Source organism: Hyla sarda, chromosome 2 (assembly GCF_029499605.1).
Source record: "Hyla sarda isolate aHylSar1 chromosome 2, aHylSar1.hap1, whole genome shotgun sequence".
NCBI lineage: Eukaryota > Metazoa > Chordata > Amphibia > Anura > Hylidae > Hyla > Hyla sarda.
Window position 1 is genome coordinate 42,472,904 of NC_079190.1, and position 24,414 is coordinate 42,497,317.

The 24,414-nt window shown below is 44.1% G+C and overlaps 1 protein-coding gene across 1 annotated transcript in view; it reads right to left on the reverse strand.

Moving 5' to 3' along the window:
* ALKBH8 (alkB homolog 8, tRNA methyltransferase) overlaps window positions 1-24,414 on the reverse strand; it is a 61,015-nt gene that overhangs the window by 22,523 nt on the left and 14,078 nt on the right. The window contains exons 3-7 of the mRNA XM_056560329.1: window positions 22,289-22,529; window positions 20,004-20,126; window positions 19,182-19,277; window positions 14,427-14,531; window positions 12,548-12,618 (exon numbers count right to left, since the gene is read on the reverse strand). Coding sequence (XP_056416304.1) covers window positions 12,548-12,618; window positions 14,427-14,531; window positions 19,182-19,277; window positions 20,004-20,126; window positions 22,289-22,529 — 636 coding nt within the window. The remainder of the gene's footprint in view (window positions 1-12,547; window positions 12,619-14,426; window positions 14,532-19,181; window positions 19,278-20,003; window positions 20,127-22,288; window positions 22,530-24,414) is intronic.

Genomic DNA, 24,414 nt, shown 5'->3' on the forward strand with positions numbered 1-24,414 from the left:
AGTTTCCAGCTTTGGAGCATTGGAGAGCTAGTTCAGACAGTTCCTCCGGGGGGGGATCCTGAAAGAATACCCTGACGAAGCTGGGAACACCAAACTCAAAGGGCCTTCGACACCCAGGCAGAGGCGAAGGCAGGAAGCAGGGAGGAACCCGCCGATTCGAAGGAAACTTTGCCAAGGTCTCCACCTTCTTGTCTGCCGGATCCTTGAAGGCAGCCGCATTCGCCAGTAGCAGTGTAGTAGCCTTAGAGAGGCGGGAGACTGGTGGGTACACCGATGGGGGGGGAAGTCCACTTAGCGATGAGGTCCTTGGCGAAAGGATACCGCGCTTGAACCTTCTTTGTTTCCTGAAACCTCCTGTCAGGATGCCTCCAGGCGGATTCCAGAAGGGCATCAAATTCAGCGTGAGAGCTGAACACCTTGGGTGCCGGTCGGGCACGATGAAAGGATACTTCTGGAGCTACGTCCGAAGTTCCTGGGTACTCTAGATGAAAGGTGTCTCTTATGGCCGAAACCAATGAGCTCACTGTGTCAGCCGTATCCGAGCGGTCCTCTGAGTCAGATGCCGAGTCGGAAACCTCGTCCACAAGTTCTCCAGGTGAGTGTGAACAAGTGGAGGCAGCACTGGAGGAGGGAGACACCGACCAGGTACGCGGTTCTGGAGAGCCAGCGAGACGACCACGGGAATGTCCTCTGGAGGAGCGACGTTTGTGACTAGTTGTAGCATCGGGGCGAGACCTATGATGGGAGCGCCCGTGCCTACTAGAAGACCCAGGGAATGAGTGAGAAGATACACCCCTAGTACGCTTGTGAGAGCGGGGAGCATAGGGAGAAGGGGAGCAGGGCCCTCTGGAGGGCCAGCGTAGGGTGGACTTCTCCAAGGCAGTCACCACAGAATGGGAGACCTGAGCCAAGTCGGATATAAACTGGGAGAGGGAGGAAACAAAGGATGGAGGGGGCGGCCGAACCCACCGGGTCTGGAAGAGCATCCAGGGTAGAAATAGAAGGGGGGTCTGGGGGAGCAGTGGTGCAGACAGAACAAGTGGGTTCAGCAGAACCAGACATTTTTTAGATACAGCTCTTACAGGTGTAATAAGTAATTAATGACCCAGTTATCTGTTTAGAGGGAGGAACAGTTCTGGGCACGGACATAGTAAAAAAGGAACAGTCTCACCCAAGTCTGTGTCCCCAGGGCAGCTGCTGGGAGGAGAACTCCGCTCTTAGTCAGAAGAAAATGCCAGCCAATGGCAAGAGAGGGCCATGCTAGGAGCAAGGGCGCTGCTAGTTGGCCCTTGCAACCCCATGTGTGCGCGCACAGCACTGATTGGTGGGCAGTTTGCGCCCCTGGAGTAGCTCCGGCGGCCCTGGGTGGGCGGAGCTAATGGACACCGGGCCGCCGAAATAAGTACAGGTTGACAGTAATTGCGCCCGCTCCCGAGCGCACATGCCAATGCATATGCGCCCGCGGGGAACGGAGCAGACGCTGCCGAAAGTGAGAGTAAGAGGGGCGCAGCGTGCGCCCGAACAGATGAAGGAGTCGCGCCGCAGCTATATAACTGTACCCCAACACTGTAACATGCCCCCGCTCACAAATCACTTCTCAGTCCCAGATAATAAAGATATCCCCTGTTGGGAAAAGGGAGGGAAATCCCTTCAGGCCAGCCCCAACAGTGCCAGTAAAAGAACAGTGGGCAAAAATGTAGGGCCTCCAGAGGTTGCAATTCCGCACCTAAAGAAAAAAAGGGGAAAATACTCACCTTAGATCTGAAGAACTTACCTAATGAAGTCTTCTTAATGAAGTCTTCAGTCAGCATTTGTCACCTGCATCATACCGGGCTGTAACAGCGAGACGAGCAGGGAGGTAGGGGGACCCGGACCCATGAGGTACGACCCCAAGTGCTGACCGTTGGCGAGAGGGGGTTGACAGTACATTTGCCTGTGCCCCCTCAATCGCAAATGGGGAAACAGTGAACACTATGTTCCTGAGTCCCCACCTGAAAACCGAAAGAAAAAGGAATAAAAAACTAACACTCTCCTAAGCTAGGAAAACTAAAAATATGAGACCTGGTCTGGGGAGACCCAGACCATGTCCACCTCCTTAAGACACTAAGCTAAAACTGATTAGCTCAATGGCCTGGAGGCGGGTATATCCTGCTGGGAGGAGCCGACTTTTCTGTTGCCATAGTGTCAAGCCTCCTAGTGACAGCAGCATATACCCATGGTCTGTGTCCCCCAATGGAGCCGATAGAGAAATATAAATAATTAAACCGCACGGTCAATGGCGTACACGTAAAAAAATTCCAAAGTCCAAAATAGCGTATTTTTGGTAACTTTTTATACCATAAAAAATGCATAAAAAGTGATCAAAATGTCCGATCAAAACAAAAATGGTACCTATAAAGACTTCAGATCATGGCGCAAAAAATTAGCGCTCATATCGCCTCTTATACGGAAAAATAAAAAAGTTATAGGGGTCAGAAGAGGAAATTTTTCAATGTATTAATTTTGGTGCATGTAGTTATAATTTTTTTTTCTAGTAAAATAGAATCAAACATATATAAATTGTGTATCCTTGCGACCGTATGGACTTACAGAATAAATATAAGTGCAATTTTTACCAAAAACAGAAGCTGCTAAAAATTACAAAATGGCATATTTTTTTTCAATTTTGCCCCACAAATTATTTTTTTTCTGGTTTCACCGTAGATTTTGTAGTGAAATTATTAATGGTATTACAAAGCAAAATTGTTGGTGCAAAGAACAAGCTCCCATATGGAATTTTAGAAACAAAAAGTGCAAAAATGAAAAATTGCCAAAGAGGTTAAACAAGTGTTGATCTACGTATGAGATCAGCGTTCGTATAGGACATTCTGAAAGGGCCCCCAGTGTGTTGCGTATGGCAAATTTATTAAGAGGGGCCCGCCTAAATATGCTGTGCCTAAATAAAAACCCACTCCAGCTATAAGTTAGCACAGATTTCAGCTACAATTAATGCCAGTTTCTGGGGTAAATTATAGTAAATCCACTGGGCTGCTGTTGGTCTTGCCCATAGTGCTCCTAGTGGCGTAAAAAGAACAAAAAATAAAAGAAATCCCTTGATAAATTTCCCGAGGCTCATGCACAAACTCAGACAGACGACAGATGCCCTTGTTTTATATTAGTGACTAGTGCCTTTAAACTTTTTTTCTGATTCTTCACACTAAAGTTTAACTTTTCAGTTTCAAAAACCCAGACCCCCCCGGACATTAGGGACAACACAGTAGAGGAGCACAAAGAGAGTAAGCATTAATATCTTCTGCATAAATAATTTACCAGAAAAATCTCTACAATGTACTTGTGAAATATTCATAAATCTCCTCCCGCAGAAGGTCACAACATGGACACTGTGCATCTCGGTGGGATTTGCACACTAAGGTCACAGATGCGACTACAGATTTATCCCCTAAACCCCACTGTCAGGAGTTTCTAATCATCAGTGCCAACATTCAGGAGGCTGGCAGAGGCTGGTGTATAGCCGATGCCAGGCCTTAGCGGTCTGCATGGGATTGTTCCTGCTGACAAAGGCTGAAAATCGGGGTTGTCTCACTAAGCTAAGTAGGTCTCAATTGATGCATTGTTTTAAATATATTTCAAGTGTAGAAGCATTTCTAAAAATGTACTGCTAGAGAAATCTCTCTCTCTCTCTAAACCTTCTAAAGTACAGTCCAAGAAAAGAGTCGGCACTCCAAATTGCAAAAAGCGGTGTGTTTATTCACCCATTAAGTCAATGCAACATTTTAGCCTCACAATGAGGCCTTTCTCGCCGCTTTTGCTAGAGAAAGGCCTCATTGTGAGGCTGAAACGTCGCATTGACTTAATGGGTGAATATACACACCGCTTTTTGCAATTTGGAGTGCCGACTCTTTTCTTGGACTATCTATCTCTATATATATAAATATTGTAAGGATTTTACCCTGGGGATAGCTCTGGGATCGTCCTTGACACAGCCACAGGACACATTTTTACTTCATTCAGCAGGCAAACAACAGTACTTTATGCAAGTCTGGCTCCTCGACAGCTTTATTAGACAGGTTGCAGGATAAATAAAAAAATAAGACAGGAACAATCAAAATCCTAGACCGTCCAGTCACTAACTAAACAACCCAGCATGCCCTGATCAACTGGAGGACTTTTCCCTGCCAGTTAAAACATATGTTTCCTGCAACCTTTTACTCACTGTTCACACACTGCATTTGCAGCCTCTTGCTGTGGGTGCTAAGACTCCTTGTCTTGTCCACTTCACAGTTGTGCATGTCACTCACAGCTTTGGCTGTGTTCTCCTTGCAAGGACCCCTGCCTCCCCCTAGAGCCACCTTGCTGTCTTCTGATGGCTCACCTAGGGGAAAGGACAGGGAAAAACACCCTTTCATTGCCCTCAAACCTGCCTCAATGCCACTATATATCTATATATAAATATATATATATATATATATATATATATATGAATTCAAATAGAGAAAAAAGACATGGCCGCACATCCACAATTTATATTTTGATCTACTAATTAGCAGGAAGCTGCACAGCGCCCCTTCCTTTCTGTCAGCCTCCCAGTCTGACTGGGAGCACATGGTAAGTGAGCTTTTAAACCTTGTTCACACTGGTGTGGTGCTGTGCGGTGTCCCTTGCTGCCGTGACACCGTGTCTATGGGGAGGTGCGGCCCTGGGACTGGTCTGAGTGGCATTGGGGCCACTCTGCCAGTGGGTGGTTCCCCCTGTGGGCACTGGTGTTGCAGTGGTGGTGGTCGCCGCCCATGCTACGCCATTTTATGCTAGGGACCCACTCTAAATAGGTGGCCTTGACGTGGCGAGTGGGCTTGTACTTTTTGATCAAAATGTATACTAACAACCTGTTAAGTTTTTGAATTTATGTTGAGAAGAAGTAGATCAAATTACAAATTGTGGATGTGCGACCATGTCTGTTTTCTCTATTTGAATTCATATTCATATATATATATATATATATATATATATATATATATATATATATATATAATCCTCCATGTGCCTGCTTGGTTTTTATAACCTGCTGCCCTTGGTGCACTATAGTGGTCGCACATGCTCAATTTACCTGCAATCTCCTGGTCTGTCCAGGAAGTATTGGCTTAGTTCAGTGTTTTCCAACCAAGGTGCCTCCAGCTGTTGCAAAACTACAGCCTTTGGCTGTCTGGGAATGCTGAGAGTTGTAGTTTTGCAAAAGCTGGAGGCACCCTGGTTGGGAAATACTGGCTTAGTAAGTCTCCACTGTGTATGCAAGCAAGGGGGTATTGTGGGAAAGCATATGCTCTGTTGCCTAACAAAAGCAGGGTCATAGTTCAGAGAAGAAACCAAAAAGAGATCAGATCCAAGGGGGAGAATAAATCTACAGGGACGTAACTTACTTTACTTAACACCTTCACAACATTCACCATATTTATACACAGTGCAGATGTTGTCAGGGAATATGAAGCAAAAGACTGCTTATAACTGCTGACTTTTGGTTACCTTATTCGTTAGAAATAAATGTTTTAAAAAAGCCATCAAAAAGTCCTAAGTAAACAAAAATGAGACGGATAAAAACTACAGTAGCCCCCAATACAGAAAAATAAATATAGAATAAGGCAATTTAACTTTTTTTTTTTAAAGTAGACGTAAATATACTGGGTATTGTTGTCATCGTTTTGACCTACAGAATAACATGAGTACACTGCGTAAAACAAAAAACAAAGTTTCAAATTTTCTTTTTTTCCAGTTTTACTCCAAAAACTTATGATTTTTTTGTATCAGGGTACGCTCAGACGAGCAGATCCACAGCGTATTTTACGCTGCGGATCCACCGCCAGAGGACCACTACATGGTGCCCTTAGATGTGCCTGCTCGGAGCTGCAATACACCGCTACGAGCAGACACACTGCGATGTGTGAGTCGCCGCGCATGCACAGTATACTCGCACATCGCGGCTGCTCTCGGCCTAGCTCAGGCAGCAGGGGGAGCGGCAGTGTGTCTGCTCGTAGCGATGTATTGCCGCTCCGAGCAGGCACATCTAAAGGCAAACTGTAGAGGTCCTTCAGCGGCGGATCTGCAGTGTAAAATACGCTGAGGATCCACTCGTTAGAATGTAACCTCACTGTATATTTTGTAGTAAAAGGAGTGTCATAAAAATTGGTCCCGCATAAAACAAGCCTTATATGGCCCTGCAGACCTGCTTAGAGGTAAGCGGTGGGTCCTGTTCTGGAGATTGTAAGGTGGTCCCAGTGGTCGGACTCCCACAACCAGACACTTATCTGCTATCCTGTGGATAAGGGATAGGTGTTATTAGCTGGATCACCCCTTTAAAGTTCATTCCTGTTTTCTGTAATTTAGCAGCAGGTGGTGTAATTTTTTATACATCCTCTTCTGATAAGTAATTTTTATATATCCTCGTCTCAGAATTCACAATGTATTCCATGGAGGACGGAAACACAAGCACATAAAAAAAAAGAACAAGCAAATGGCTCCAGGTTATTGAGCATAGCCGGAATATTAATAATGTGTGTCTATACAGCCGTGGTGGTTACTGTTCTCAGCACGCTCTGACAGCCACAGGAGGTCACGGCCCGGTCTGGGGTTGCAGACTAATACTGTACAGAATTTGTAATGGACCTGCTGCTATTCAGAAGTTACACACACCATCTTCCAATGGGAGTTTTAGTTGCAGACCACTGCTGCCCAGAATATTATAAAAGTAATATAGAAAACCAGTGGGGTCATGGATATAAGAGCAATAAAGTAAAAGGGTGGCTAATCGTGTGGGAGCAATCTCTAAATGTCTCAAAGCTTATAGGTGGGACAGCAGTGAAAACAAAACAATAGGTTTACAAGATCACATAATATTAGGGGGGCACCAAAATGAAAAATTCTGGGCCGAAACCAAAAATACAGGATGTGTGGGGCCAAAAACCAAAACCCAAATATTTCCCCATCCACCATTTATCCTGTGTAACCATATATCATATACTATTTGCCACTATATACACTGTGCCAGTGAGTGCCACCATATATTATATCCTGTGCCACCATATATTAGGGATGTGGAAATCCTATCGCCCAACGCCTGGGATATGTAGTTTCGGGCCCCGGGCAGCTGAATTTTTCATAGATTTAGCCCTGTATCGGGCAAGCAGGGCCGGACCGAATTCCCACTTTATTTTTATTATGCCAGGGTGAGGTGCAGAAGCGGACGCAGACTTGCATGGGACGAAAGTCTGCACCATACATCGGTGCTCAGGGTGTATGGAACGGGCTCCTAACTCGAGCCCGCTCCATACCCGGTGGCCTCCAGCTGATTTCAGTAGCCGGAGTACCACTGCTAATAGCCCGGCATGCGGCGATCGCCGCAGCCGGCTATTAACCCCGTAGATCACCGCATCTGGCTATTAACCCCTTAGATTGACAGCGGCGTCTAAAGGGACCTGTTAACATCTCTGGTGGTCTAGTGGGGTCGATGGCGCCCCCCTGCAGCACGAGGGGGGGGGTGATCCACTGTGGAGGTAGCCGGAGGGCTTACCTCTGCATTCATGGCTGCCCCCTAGGATCTGCAGTTGAGCAGGCTCAACCAAATGAACATAGATCAATGGAGTTCAATAGAACTGCATTCATCTGTATGATGATTCCTCCTAATAAAATGTATAAAACATTTTAACAAAAAATTATAAAAGTTTTAAAAAGCACCCATTAACCCCGTCCATATTAAGTTCATATCACCCCCATTTTCCATATAAAAATATGTAAACATAACAAAAAATAAACATATTTGGTATTGGCGTGCGTGTAATTGTTCAAACCATTAAAAAATCACATTATATATCCCGTACGGTCAATGGTGTGAACGTAAAAAAAAAAAAAGAAAAAAAATCACAGAATTGCTTTTTTTTATGCTTATAACATCATATTCCAGAAAAAAATAAGGTAAAAAGTGTTTAAAAAGTCTGATCAATACCAAAATGGCACCGATACAAACAGCAGATTACAGCCCAAAAATGAGCCTAGTATACAAAAAAGAAAAATGTTATAGGGGTCAGGAATTTTTGAATTTTTTATTTAAAAGTTAAAAAAAATGTAAAATTAGTAAAACATGAGGGAAACTAAACAAATTTGGTATTTGTGTAATCAGGCTGTACTAAAGTAGCAAAATAATATTTACATTTGGCCACAAGGTGAATGGCGAAAAGCCACCAAATTTGCATTTTTTTCAATTTCGCCTCACAAATATTTGTTTTTTTTTTATTTTTTTTGTTTCAGAGCATAAGTTATGGAAAAATGAAAGGTGCCATTACAAAGTATACTTGGCCCTCCAAAAACCAAGCTTCATATGGAAAAATAAGTGTTATGGTTATTATAGGGTGAGGAGGAAAAAATAAAAAGTGCAGAAATTAATAAAGACCTTATTTACGTACTATTTTGGTTGAAATGATTTTGCCTACCAGGACAAGTGGATTTTCATGAGGGACAAGTAGATTGTATTCTGTTTTAGTCCCTTGGACAAGTGGATTTTTTTAAAATGTCCACACCCCTGATATATACTTTGCCAGTGAATGCCACCATATACACTGTTCAAAAAAATAAAGGGAACACTAAGATAACACATCCTAGATCTGAATGAATGAACTAATTGTATGAAATACTTTCGTCTTTACATAGTTGAATGTGCTGACAACAAAATCACACAAAAATTATCAATGGAAATCAAATTTATCAACCCATGGAGGTCTGGATATGGAGTCACACTCAAAATCAAAGTGGAAAACCACACTACAGGCTGATCCAACTTTATGTAATGTCCTTAACACAAGTCAAAATGAGGCTCAGTAGTGTGTGTGGCCTCCACGTGCCCGTATGACCTCCCTACAATGCCTGGGCATGCTCCTGATGAGGTGGGGGATGGTCTCCTGAGGGATGTCCTCCCAGACCTGGACTAAAGCATCCGCCAACTCCTGGACAGTCTGTGGTGCAAGGTGGCATTGGTGGATGGAGCGAGACATGATGTCCCATGTGCTCAATCAGATACAGGTCTGGGGAATGGGCGGGCCAGTCCATAGCATCAATGCCTTCCTCTTGCAGGAACTGCTGACACACTCCAGCCACATGAGGTCTAGCATTGTCTTGCATTAGGAGGAACTGTGCCACCATATATCATATCTTGTGCCACCATATATCATATCCTGTGCCACCATATATCATATCCTGTGCCACCATATATCATATCCTGTGCCACCATATATCATATCCTGTGCCACCATATATCATATCCTGTGCCACCATATATCATATCCTGTGCCACCATATATCATATCCTGTGCCACCATATATCATATCCTGTGCCACCATATATCATATCCTGTGCCACCATATATCATATCCTGTGCCACCATATATCATATCCTGTGCCACCATATATCATATCTTGTGCCACCATATATCATATCCTGTGCCACCATATATCATATCCTGTGCCACCATATATCATATCCTGTGCCACCATATATCATATCCTGTGCCACCATATATCATATCCTGTGCCACCATATATCATATCCTGTGCCACCATATATCATATCCTGTGCCACCATATATCATATCCTGTGCCACCATATATCATATCCTGTGCCACCATATATCATATCCTGTGCCACCATATACCATCATTTATTATATACTGTGCAATATCATATATCCTGTTCCACCATATATTATATACTGTGCCACATCATATATCCTATGCCACCACTATATATTATATGCTGTGCCCCCAGCCCTAAAGCAAATATTCTCTCAGTCGGGGTGACAACGATTCACCATCCATGCACGGTGCCCTGCACTCCTCAATGCCTGAATTCCAGTAAAGACTAATGTGTAATGTGCACAAGTGGCCATAACAGGACAGTCAAGATTAAGATGACACATCCGGGCCCTGAATGTATTAATACAGAGGACAATGCTCATTATAAAGTATAACTGCACCTGTTGTCTATATTTTATAGTGAAAACAGTCTCCTATTGCAGTGTTTCCCAACCAGGGTGCCTCCAGCTGTTGCAAAACTACAACTCCCAGCATGCTCGGACAGCCGAAGGCTGTCCGAGCATGCTGGGAGTTGTAGTTTTGCAACAGCTGGAGGCACCCTGGTTGGGAAACACTGTCCTATATCATTTCATCCACAGCATGGTTACATCAGCTCAGACGGGTCACGGTAGTGTGGAGAGAGGAGGAGCAGACAGGAGATGTGATGATGACCGGGAAATCAACACAACAGCCATATAGGAGATGAAGTAGCCTGACACAGATATTGGTTTTCACAGCAGACACAGATACGCTGTACGTTGGCTTTTGTCAATCCGGTTTATTGGATTTGCTCTGGTACTATATATAGGACCAGAAGAAATCCCGCAGCCCAGACACCACCCTGTCCCCTTTAAATCTCGGCGCTGTGAAGCATTTGCAGACACAACTCTGGGTTCTGACGGAACGTAATTTGTTTGCCAATATTAAACAGAAGAGGAGGAAATGGTATTTATCTTTCTCGGTGAATTTCTCTGTGTATCATCTCCCAATTATTGAAATTATCCAGCAAACACGGTAATAATTTTGTGTGCACACACTGCTACTAAACAATACGTCCGCTGGAGCATAGAAATTCATTTCAGCTTTAAATTGAGTCGAAATTAAAAAATAAAAAAAATAAAAAAAAAAGACTATCACCTGCTGCAAACTGCATGAAGAAAACAATAGAAACCATACATGGAGCAGACGCCATCTTGTCCTCTATCCTTGGATGGGGATAGAGGTTGGGTCTTAGATATGGGGGGGCTGATTTTTACTTGCTCGGGCTCCAGTGCTGACTTGGTACTGGATCAACCTAAGCACTGCGCCTTTTTCAAAAATGTTTTGCTTCATGTACACCACACTGGAGGGGCGGGGAGGGATTTCTTGGGAGAAACATGAAATCATGAAATTTGACCCTAGTGTTATACCATAGTGTTAGGCTGGGTTCTCCCAGCGTTATTAAAGGGGTATTCCGGGTTTATACGTGATATCCCCTATCCAAGGGATAGGGGATAAGATGTATGATCACAGGGGTCCTGCCGCTGGGGAACCCCGCGATCTCGGTGCAGCCCCCGGCATTCTGTCCCCGGATGCTGCCTCCGAGATGGGGACATGATGTCATGACCACGCCCCCTCCATTCATGTCAATGGGAAGGGGCGTGACAGCCATTACGCTCCCCTCCCATAGAAATTAATGGAGGGGGCGTGGCGTGACATCACTAGGGGCGTGCCCGTGACGTCACGTCCCCGTCTCGGAGGCAGCGCCCGCCACAGAATGCCGGGGGGGGGGTGCACCGAGATCGCGAGGAGGCTTTGGATAAAGTACAACCCAGCTGTATGTCTGCTGTATGTTCGCATTCTGGCGCACAACAGCGGGTCTATTCATTTTAATGGCTCCCATATAGTTAGCTGGTGACTACGATCAAGCAGCTTCCCTAAAGTACACATTCATTTTGCTGCCCTAATAGCATGGCGTACTGCACCATAGAGTATATAAAGTGTATGCTGGGAAAGGGGCCCAAATGTAGCCACCAGCTGCCTAATTTTTAGGCCATTCAAAGGGACCCTGTCTTCACTTTCAAGCTGCCCGGTACTGGGCGGTTTTTCCCCTTCCCGCCACCGGCCTTGATTAATAGATCTCTTCCTATACCCAAGCAGGTATATATCTGTGAATCAAGGCCAGTGGGGCAGGGAGAAGCCTCCGAGTACAGCTGTCCGGACATGCTGGGAGTTGTAGTTTTGCAGCAGCTGGAGGCACACTGGTTTGGAAACACTGCTCTACGGGATATCTAAACATTGGCATTGAACATGGCTGAGTTTGGAAGATCTATAGATGTTCCTGTGATCTGTAAGGGTTTAACCAGCAAAATCTCCTAAATTCAGCTTTTATTTCAGATGTACATTAAAGAGGTACTCCATTGGAAAATATATATTTTTTTAACTCACCTGGTGCCAGAAAGTTAAACAGATTTGTAAATTACGTCTATTAAAAAATCTTAATCCTTTCTTAATCTTTCCAGTACTTATCAGCTGCTATATGATCCACAGGAAGTTATTTTCTTTTTAAATTTCCTTTCTGCCTGACCACAGTGCTCTCTGCTGTCCATTTTAGGAACTGTCCAGAGTAGGAGCAAATCCCCATAGCAAACCTCTCCTGCTCTAGACAGTTCCTGACATGGACAGAGGTGTCAGCAGAGAGCACTGTGGTCAGGCAGAAAGGAAAATTTAAAAAGAAAAGAACTTCTTGTGGATCATACAGCAGCTGATAAGTACTGGAAGGATTGCGATTTTTTAATAGAAGTAATTTACAAATCTGTTTAACTTTCTGGCACCAGTTGGTTTAAAAAAAAATGTTTTCCACCGGAGTACCCCTTTAAAGGGTTGACCAAAGCATATACAAGCTGATAAACAACAGACAGTACATTCTGAATACAAAGACAATTGAGGGTCAGTTACCTCCGATCCCAAGCTCAAAGAGAGGATTTCATCTTCAAATGCAGAATGGGTATCGATATGTGGTGGAATACCTAGGAGATAGTGAGGCCATATCTTCCATTAGCTGGTGAGAAACGGTCATTCTTAGACAGTGACAAACAAAGCTTTTCATACAATCATGTGACTTCTGTGCTTTTAGTGCAGCACGATGGGGTCAAGTACTGTACTCCGCTATCTTTGGCATTTCTGAAGACAATGAATGGAATGATGGTCAAGTGTGGGCACGGCCGCTCCGTTCAGACAGGAGCTTCAGGAGTCCTATTAACACCCCCCCCCCACCCCCTTTCCCGTAAACAGACACTTATCCCATGGCTAAGTGTACATACTGGCAAAAACTAATTTAAAGGGTCAAAAGTTTTGATTGGTCTAGGTCTCAGCGTGGAGCCCCTCACTGATTAGACAACTTGTATAGCAGGAAAAAAAACTATTTGCACTGGCGCTGCTCTCTAGCGATTACTTTCAGCCATTAGTGCGGTATTCATGTATCAAGCTAATTCTATTGACACAGACAGCCTCTTCTTGCAATTGAAATAGGGAGAATTCACTCCCGAAATGCGTTTTGCACACTGTCCTTTGCTTTTTATTGTTTTTATGTGCTTGCTTGATACATGAATACCGCACAAATGTCTGAAAGTAATCGCTAGAGAGCAGTGCCAGTGCAAAGAATTTTTTTTCCTCGTATACAAGTTGACTTCACGCTATATTCCCCCCCACCCTGTGAGGGGACCGGTCCAGAAATTTGCAGGCTGCAGCTCGAGATCCATCGTCTGTACCCCATACAGAGGGGTTATATGCATGAACACAAGGTTCGCCTCAGGTGAGCACAACACCTATACAAGGGAACTTTGGGACCCTACCACACAGAATTACGCAAGGCGCTGTCTCTCCCCCCCACCCCCTTTTTTTTCTTTTTCCTTCACATACCTCACTGATTAGAACAGTGGTTCTCAACCAAGAACTTAGCAGTTCTCCAGGGGGTGCTTGAAAAAAAATAATCATTAATGGCAGCCACAGCCACTGGTTACTGGTCTGGACCATTTTGAAAGAAATTGTAGGCTGACGTCACTGCACGGAGGAGCGGAGCAGGAGGACGGTAAAGGGGAAGAGCGGACACTGGGCTGCTGTGGGCAGTAACTACCATCAGCTTTGTTGCTCCACTGCAGACCGGGGACCTACTGCTATGAGCCATAACAATAGGTCCCCAGACCAGAGGAGCAGTGGAGCACCAAAGTGGGACAGTATGGTGGCCTACAACTATATATGGGGACAGTATGGTGACCTACAACTATATATGGGGGCAGTATGGTGGCCTACAACTATATATGGGGGCAGTATGGTGGCCTACAACTATATATGGGGGCAGTATGGTGGCCTACAACTATATATGGGGGCAGTATGGTGGCCTACAACTATATATGGGGGCAGTATGGTGGCCTACAACTATATATGGGGGCAGTATGGTGGCCTACAGCTATATATGGGGGCAGTATGGTGGCCTACAACTATATATGGGGGCAGTATGGTGGCCTACAACTATATATGGGGGCAGTATGGTGGCCTACAACTATATATGGGGGCAGTATGGTGGCCTACAACTATATATGGGGGCAGTTTGGAGGCCTACAGCTATATTTGGGGGCACAGAGGGGGCCTAAACACTTTATGGGGACACAAAGCAGGAACTATTACTGTGTGTGACAATAAACATGGGGAGTTTGTAAATAGGATTTATTTTTTGCAGTATATGAACCCACAAGTGTATGTTACCAGAGGTGAATATGACTTTATTAAATGTTGCCAACATACTGGACAAGTCTCTCAATAGTTTGTGATTTCTTACCTTGCCCGGGCTCATACTGGTTTATTGTTAACTGGTCCGGCATATTCTTTATCAGCCCCTGATGCAAACACCTGTCCATCAGCACCGTACAGATCTCTGGAAGACCTGTAGGAAGAAGTGATAAACGTCTTAAAGGAAACCTGCAGTGTAAGACTCTTATCCCCTATCCTCAGTGGGGATAAGTGTCTGACCACTGGGGGTCTGAACGATGGGACCCCCCGCAATCTCGTGTAGGGGCCCCGGCTCTGCTGCGGCTCTCCCATGCAGGAGGCATGTCGGCAATAGCATTGCGCTGCAGCCAACATGCCCCCTCCATGTATCTCTATGGGAGATGCAGCGTTCATGCATCCTCGCCTCTTCCATAGAGCTGTATGGGGGTGGGGTGAGGTTGACGACACGCACATTAGCTGTGTACAGCTGTGAAAAGATGAAGGAGGCACTCACCCACTCACCCATACAGTGCAGAATTTTCTTTATTCTTCGTGCTGTAGTTTGGCTGGACATGGACGCCACCAACAGACTAGGTAATAATTATCTAGTCTGTTGGTGGCGTCCATCTCCAGCCAAGTTACAGTTTTAATACTGCATGAAGAATAAAGAAAATTCTGCACTGTATGGGTGAGTGGGTGAGTGCCTCCTTCATCTTTTCATTACTATTTATGAAGAACTGTGACTATTAGGATGAGCACCACCAGCTAAGCCAATTTTAAATCTCACATCGTTTCATGGAAGCCCCGAGAGGGTACCCAAGATTGAGGTTGTGGCGACTCCTCTCTCTGTCTATACATCTTGCTTAGCTGTGCACAGCTGCGGCAATACCAGGTCCCCATACGGGAGATCGCGGGGGTCCCAGCAGAAACTTATAGTGGATAAGTGTCTTACACTACAGTAGTCCTTTAATTCAAATGCAGGGTGTTCTCCAGGCTGTGACCATGAATATGCAATGCCATCGGCACCATGTCATAGAGCAGGAGGAGCAGAGCAGATTGATATATATATCTTAGTGGGAAAAATGTTATAATAGGACCGCCCACTGGACTCCTAAGTATAGAAAGAGCAGAGATTATGGGGGAGATTTATAAAAACCTGTCCAGAAGAAAAGTTGCTGAGTTGTCCATAGCAACCAATCAGATCGTTTCTTTCATTTTTCAGAGGCCTTTTCAAAGATGAAAGAAGCGATCTGATTGGTTGCTATGGACAACTCAGCAACTTTTCTTCTAGACAGGTTTTGATAAATATCCCCCATAATCTCTGCTCTTTCTATGCTTAGGAGTCCAGTGGGCGGTTCTATTATAGAGTGATACTGTCCACTGGACTCCTAAGCATAGAAAAAGCAGGGATTTTAATCAATAAGTTAAAACTTATACTGAATCTTCTCGTAAAAAAATATATATCAATCTATCAATCTGCTCAGCTCCTCCTGCTCTATAACATAATTCCGAGGGATTAGATAGCAAATCCATGATGACAGGTTCCTTTTAAATGGATTATCTCATTAGAGGTTTTTTTTACAATCCCAACAATCACAGCTCCCCCTATGTAAGGATGCAGGAAGGGGGCCCTATTACAGCACACAGATGGAAGAAGGGGTCTCCAGCTCAGAAACCCCTTGTACAAGCCAGGATGGAGTCAAGTTCTAAAATGTATAGACAGATTTAAAGGGGTAATCCACCCCTAGACATCTTATCCCCTATCCAAAAGATCGCGGGGGTCCCGCCGCAATATAGAATTCAGCACCCACCTGTTACTGCTCCGGAAGCGCTTAAGGGTCTGGCTCCCGACCACGTGGACGGAAGATCTTGACGCCACGACTCCGCCCCCGTGTGACGTCACGCCCTGCCCCCTCAATGCAAGTCTATGGGAGGGGGCGTGACAGCTGTTTCTCCACTACCAGCAACTGCAAGGCTACATTCACTACGTTTCTGGCATATGGCAGCAGGCAGAGAAATTTGAAAACCTGCCGCTGCCTTATCCCCGCACCGCATCCCATTTACTTAATTGAGCCGGCTGGAGTCAGAATGTGACTCCGGTCAGCTAATTTTTCCACCGCATCTGGTTTTGTTGCCGGACTAATAACCGTAGTCTGCTGCGATTTTCAGTGTGGCAATAAAACTGATGCGGTGCAAAAACGAGCCGACCGGAGTCACAATCTGTCTCCAGCCGGCTCAATTAAATAAACGTGATGCGGTGTGAGGCTGGCAGGGATACAGCAGGGAAACAGATTTTAAAGGGGTACTCTGTCCACAGACATGTTCTCCCCTATTCAAAGGATAGGGCATAATATGTTTGATTGCGGGGGGCCTGCCACTGGGCAGCCCCCGGGCATTCCGGCACTCTGTGCAGCACCCGGCATTCTAAACAGTACATTTAGAATGCTGGGTTTCCACGGCCGGAGAAGTTATGTCACGCCATGTCCCCTCGTAACGTCACGCCATTCCCCCTCATTTCGTGTCTATGGGAGGGGCGTGGCAGATGTCACACTCCCTCATATAGACATGATTGGAGGGGTTGTGGCATGACATCACGTCTCCGGCCGGGAAACCCAGCATTCTAAACATACTGGTGCTGCACGGAGATTGTGGAGGGTCCCATCGACGGGACCCCCGCGATGAGACATCTTAACCCCTTGCCCTATCCTTTAAATCCAGGTGAGTAATACATGATTTTAATACGGTTCATTTGCACTATAACCCTGTGTATTGGTTTTAGTGAGGGTAAATCAGCTGTCAGTTTCCCTTTAAACTTAATTTTGTAGGGTATTTGGAGCTTTGCATCAGGAGAATAAAATTCTTACTACTATATAGATATATCAAAGGGGATTGCTTGGCATCTCCAGGCAGCCAGCGGTGCTATACAATTTGCACAACTCCCAATGACATAAATACAAATGGGGAGATTTATCAAAACCTGTGCAGAGGAAAAGTTGCTGAGTTGCCCATAGCAACCAATCAGATCGCTTCTTTCATTTTTCAGAGGCCTTTTCAAAAATGAAAGAAACAATCTGATTGGTTGCTATGGGCAACTCAGCAACTTTTCCTCTGGACAGGTTTCGATAAATCTCCCCCAATGATATAGCATTAGGAGCTCTGGGAGTTATGTAAACAGTGCGGCCTGCAGGGCTGTGCCATATTATTCATTTGCTGGACAATTATTTTTCAATCATCACAATACATTGAATATATTAAAGGGGTACTCCGGTGGAAAAAATGTTTGTAAGATCAACTGGCTCCAGAAAGCGTACGTATCATCAACTAGAATGTCACCGACACTATCCCTGTGTTTTTTTGTTTGTTTTTTGTTAAAACAGTTGCTATGAACCTAATCTTCTCACATCCCTGCTGCTCATGCTGCTGGCCATGTGTGAGGGAGGAAGGGGGCGTGGCCTGGCAGGCACGTCATCTGATGCCTGCCTGGGCTCACTTCCGCCCTTCTTCCTCTAAGCTGCTATCCCTCTTGGGAGTGCCACATAGAGGCTCAGCACACAGCACGGCCGGCAGTCTCCTCCTCTCTGTTTGGCACTGTACGTGCCATACAGAGAGAAGGAACCGGCCGGCCATGTCAGGAGCTGTGCTGCGGGCACAGCATTAGCTCCCGCCTGTCTGATTGACAGGCAGGGAGCTGCGCTGTGCTCGTCACGTGTCCCGGCTGAAGCATGAAATTTCAGACTCATGCCGGACCAGCATGAGTCCGAAATCTATACAGTAAGAGACTTACGGCCGGGACATGTAGGGAGACACGGTTTTTCAAACAGAAAATAAACCTAGAAATTAAATTTTTTTTTAAATAACATGCATTTAGGAAGTTGTTAGGTATACATTACTATACAATATATCAAAAGTTTTTTTTATGATAGGTACTCTTTAAACAGATTTGTAAATTACTTCTATTTAAAAATCTTAATCCTTCCAGTACTTATCAGCTGCTGTATGCTCCACAGGAAGTTGTGTAGTTCTTTCCAGTCTGACCACACTGCTCTCTGCTGACACCTCTGTCCATGTCAGGAACTGTCCAGAGCAGGAGCAAATCCCCATAGCAAACCTCTCCTTGCTCCGGACATTTCCTGACATGGACCGAGATGTCAGCAGAGAGCACTGTGGTCAGATAGAAAAGAAATTCAAAAAGAAAAGAACTTCCTATGGAGCATACAGCAGCTCATAAGTACTGTATTGGAAGGATTAAGATTTTTAAATATAAGTAATAAGTAACCGAAGTACCCTTTAAAGGAGATGTCCGGTGCTCACTTTTCTTATTTTATCCGTTCCGGGCTGAAAAATAAAAGAAAACAAATTTTCTCTTACCTGCCTAGGCTCCCCCGGTGCTTCAGTACAGGTGTTCGGTCCCCGGCCTGTATTCTTCTTACTTCCTGTTAGCCCGACACGTCACACGGAGCTTCAGCCTATCACCGGCCGCAGCGATGTCCCGCCTCTGCTGGTGATAGGCTGAAGCTCCGTGTGACGTGCCGGGCTAACAGGAAGTAAGAAGAATACAGCCCGGGGACTGAACGCCTGTACCGGAGCACCGGGGGAGCGTAGGCAGGCAAGAGAAAGCTAATTTTCTTTTTTTTTGCAGCCCGGAACGGATACAATAAGAAAAGTGAGCACCGGACATCTCCTTTAAGATAAAAATAGCATTGAAGGAAGAACATCTACTATTAGGTGTGGTCTAAGACTTAAGTAGTACTGTAAGTTTATGTGAAATGAAGTGCCATATCTAATATTCATATTCACTATAACCACAAATCCCTATAAAACTCACCTCCAGGCAAAGGCTGGTCCTTATCTACATTGTTGTTATCATAACGGAACTCATACCCATAATGCTTCACCCGCCTGTGTTTTAGTGACTTCTGATCTGCAAGTAGATTTAATAAAAAATAAATAGCCAAGTTAATACCTTTAGTGCTAAACCATAATTATATCCTGTATTATACTCCAGAGCTGCACTCACTATTCTGCTGTGAGGTCACTGTGTACATACATTACATTACTTATCCTGTACTGATCCTGAGTTATATCCTGTATTATACCCCAGAGCTGTACTCACTATTCTGCTGGTGAGGTCACTGTGTACATACATTACATTACTTATCCTGTACTGATCCTGAGTTATATCCTGTATTATACTCCAGAGCTGTACTCACTATTCTGCTGGTGAGGTCACTGTGTACATACATTACATTACTTATCCTGTACTGATCCTGAGTTATATCCTGTATTATACCCCAGAGCTGTACTCACTATTCTGCTGGTGAGATCACTGTGTACATACATTACATTACTGATCCTGTACTGATCCTGAGTTATATCCTGTATTATACTCCAGAGCTGTACTCACTATTCTGCTGGTGAGGTCACTGTGTACATACATTACATTACTTATCCTGTACTGATCCTGAATTATATCCTGTATTATACTCCAGAGCTGTACTCACTATTCTGCTGGTGAGGTCACTGTGTATATATATTACAGTACTGATCCTGAGTTAGTATACATTGGTATATATTATTAGTATGTGCTGAATGCTGTATTGTAATCTGTGGGTTTTTGGTGAACCACTAAAGCTCATATAATACTCACTGCAGTTATTTGTCTCCCAACAAATATTTTCCAGCAGTGCAAGTTCTTCTTCTGGAGAAACAATGTTCTCTACCAATAGCAGGCCTGGGGGTATGGCTGGAGGTGACGTCTCTTTTACTTCAACTAGGAATAAGAGGAAAATACATTAAAGAAGCACTCCAAAATGTATTTATTTATTTTTTGCTTTTATAGTTCAGCATAGGCTATTATTAGAAAATGACGTAGAGGTTCTTGTGCATGCCTTGTGCTTACCTTTTAGCTGATGTGGCAGGCATGAGTTTAAAGCCATGTTTGTTTTTGATTTAGAGCAAAACTGAAATTGTCATGCTGCATACCATTCCCACTATTCTCCTGGCTTTGCAAAGAGAGGGGGTGGCTTAATTTGCCTAATGAGATCAACCTAATTACTTTGTTTGACCCCAACAACAAAAGCCTAAACAGCTGAGACTCATAAGTGGGTTGGCACATTACATGCAGTTTTGATGCATTTTCTTATTAAAGTGCATTGTTTAGAAAAATACTGCCATTAAGCCAAACGGATTTGACCTATAATCACAATTGAGGTGTTTTATTAAGATTTGATGTCTTTAGTCTGTGTTCACATGTTGAGTTCTTACTGTATTATTACCCAGTTTACAAAAATGTTATCGTTTCTGCTGTGATTTCCAAAATCATGCTAAAAATGACACGTTTTTACCGTGATTTGCATAACTGCTGTAAAATATCGCCACTCTTGCCACAGTGTTGGAAAGATCATGGCAACAGCAGAAAAGAAAATGCAGCAATGTGTGAACACATAAGAGGTGTATAACTACTATATATCCTGAAAAATAGCAGCAGCAATATACAGATCTGGGAGGGGAGGGGTCTGGGAGCCAGGAGGAGGGGATCTGGTAGGTGATAATGTCATCCTGTAGTTCACAGGAAGTCAGCTGACCCAGGACTGACATCCTCTGACACACATTAAATGGGTACTGCGCTGGAAATTTTTTTTTTTTTTTTTTTTTTTAATCAACTGGTGCCAGTAAGTTAAACAGATTTGTAAATTACTTATATTAAAACATCTTATTCCTTCCAGTACTTATTAGCTGCTGAATACTACAGAGGAAATTCTTTTCTCTTTGGAACACAGAGCTCTCTGCTGACATCACGAGTACAGTGCTCTCTGCTGACATCTCTGTCCATTTTAAGAACTGTCCAGAGTAGGAGAAAATCCCCATAGCAAACATATGCTGCTCTGGACAGTTCCTAAAATGGACAGAGATGTCAGCAGAGAGCACTGTGCTCGTGATGTCAGTAGAGAGCTCTGTGTTCCAAAAAGAAAATAATTTCCTCTGTAGAATTCAGCAGCTAATAAGTACTGGAAGGATTAAGATTTTTTTTAATAGAAGTCATTTACAATTCTGTTTTACCTTACTGGCACCAGTTGATATAAAAAAAAAAAAAATGTTTCCCACCGGAGTACCACTTTAAGCACAGTAACTTTGTGAGAGGAAGAGTGATGATCACATGACCAAGTTATAGTAATAAAACACATAGATGCAGCTGCGCTGAAATAAAACAAATGGCACTGTATGACTAGTGAGGGTGAGTGTGCATATGGGCAAAAAAAAATACCTATTAGCACAGTGTTTCCCATCCAGAGTGCCTCCAACTGTTGCAAAACTACAACTCCCACCATGCCCGGACAGCCAAAGGCTGTCCGGGCATAGTGGGAGTAGTAGTTTTGCAACAGCTGGAGGCACCCTGTTGGGAAACACTGCGGTAACGGAGTGAACTTCGCTCCATGCTGGATGACTGGCGATGCGAAGCGGAGGCTCGAGATGTCACGGCGACGCCCCCTCAATGCAAGTCTATGGGAGGGGGCGTGACAGCGTCACGCCCCCTCCCATAGACTTGCATTGAGGGGGCGTGACCGTGACATCATGAGCCTACGGCGCTGTAAATGAACGCCGGGTGTAGCAGGGAGGTCAGCAGCAGGACCCCCGTGATCAGACATCTTATCCCCTATCCTTTGGATAGGAGATAAGATTTCTAGGGGTGGAGTACCCCTTTAAAGGAATTTTCTGGGCATTTTTCAATGACGGCCTCTCATAAGAATAAGTCATCTTTTTTCACCATCTACTTCCAGGTTCCATAGAGCTATCGCTGAACAGCAAACGACAACGACATCTTTTTCCATCCTTATAGGAGAAACGGCAGCGAGAATTGTCACCTCTACACATCGCTCCTCAGTTATAAGTGACAGAAACGCAGCTTATTGAAGAATAGGACTCAATCAATACCTTTATCCACAAAACTGGGGTACAGGGTGATCATCTGCTCCCCGTCTATGGATAGGATGTCTTGGCCGCTGAGGGAAGAGTATGCACTGATGGCCGCCTCGGGGGTCGCATAAGTTACAAAGGCATAGGGCTTGTTGGGGGGCATCACCAGGGACTCCACCAGTCCGTATATCTGCAGGACATCCAGAAGCTGCTGTCTGCTCACTCCGTTCCCCAGACCTCCATTGGCAACAACCAGACTCTGAAGACAAGAGGTAAATGTAAATCCCACTGTGTCCATTGTATATACATGTTCACAACAAAGAGCATATGGAGTAACATGGGCACCACATACAATGAACATTTAAAGGGGTATTCCAGGAAAAAAACTTTTTTTATTTTTTATTTTTTTTTTAGATCAACTGGCTCCAGAAAGTTAAACAGATTTGTAAATTACTTCTAATAAAAAATCTTAATCCTTCCAAGAATTATCAGCTGCTGAAGTTGAGTTGTTCTTATCTGTCTGGAAACAGTGCTCTCTGCTGACATCTCTGCTTGTCTCGGGAACTGCACAGAGTAGAAGAGGTTTGCTATGGGAATTTGCTTCTACTCTGGACAGCTCCCGAGACGCGTGTCATCAGAGAGCACTTAGACGGAAAAGAACAATTCAACTTCAGCAGCTCATAAGTACTGAAAGGATTAAGATTTTTTAATAGAAGTCATTTACAAATCTGTTTAACTTTCTGGAGCCAGTTGATATATAAAAAAAATGTTTTTCCTGGAATACCCATTAAAGCACTGTGGTGTTGCGTCTTGGATTTTATGAACAGTTTCATGTGTACAACCCCTTTCCATTAAAGGGGTACTCCGGAGGAAAACATTATTACTTTTTTTTTTTTAATCAACTGGTGCCAGAAAGTTAAACAGATTTGTAAATGACTTCTATTAAAAAATCTTTACTCTTCTAGTACTTTTTAGCAGCTGTGTGCTACAGAGGAAATTCTTTTCTTTTTGAATTTCTTTTTTTGTCTTGTCCACAGTGCTCTCTGCTGACACCTGATGCCAGTATCAGGAACTGTCCGAAGCAGGTGAAAATCCCCATTGCAAACCTATGCTGCTCTGGACAGTTCCTGACACGGACAGAGGTGTCAGCAGAGAGCACTGTGGACAAGACAAAAAAGAAAATAATTTCCTCTGTAGCATACAGCTGCTAAAAAGTACTGGAAAAGTAAAGATTTTTTAATAGAAGTAATTTACAAATCTGTTTAACTTTCTGGCACCAGTTGATTAAAAAAAAAGAAAAGTTTCTGGCACCAGTTGATTAAAAAAAAAGAAAAGAAGATAAAAAAAAAAAAAGGTTTTCCACCGGAGTACCCCTTTAAACCTGCTCATTCCTGAGGTAGACTGTTCCATAAATTTGAAGTTCTTATGGTAAAGAAGGATTGTCACTAGGGTTGCCACCTTTCTTGCAAAAAAATAAAATAAATAAATACTGGCCAGGCTAATTTGCATAATTAATTATATATGCGTAACATCACAGGATACACATATGCGGGGGAAATGTTGTCCTATTCTGACCCCTATAACCTTTTTCCTCTGTATTCGGGCCTGTATGGGGGATTATTTTTTGCGCCCTGATCTGTAGTTTTTAAAAGTACCATTTTTGTTTCAATGTGACTTTTTGATTGCTTTTCTTTTCTTAAATTAAATTCAGGAGTTGCAGTTGGTTACTAACTAAAACTCCCAGCATGCCCTGATACAGCCTGTGGCTCAGCAGCTGCCCCAAACAAAAACTACAACTCCCAGCCTGTTGGACTATATAGTAGTATATAGTATAGGTCAGTGTTACCCAAACTGCGTTGCCTGCAGTTGCTGCAAAACTACAACTCCCAGCGTGCCCGGACACGCCCCCTGACGAAGCCCATACGCGAAACGTGCATTGGGGTGTTGGTGCTTGGTGTTCCTGGCCTTTGGGTATATGACAGGTAGTCTTTTTAGGTATCACCCATCTTGGGTCCCTATTCATGTTTGTTATATTGCATTGCTGCTCCCTATGTTACACCAATGTATGTTAGATATTATATCTATTGTTACGATATTATAAGTGTGCAGCCGTGCCAGTCTTACATTATGTATGTTCTTGACTG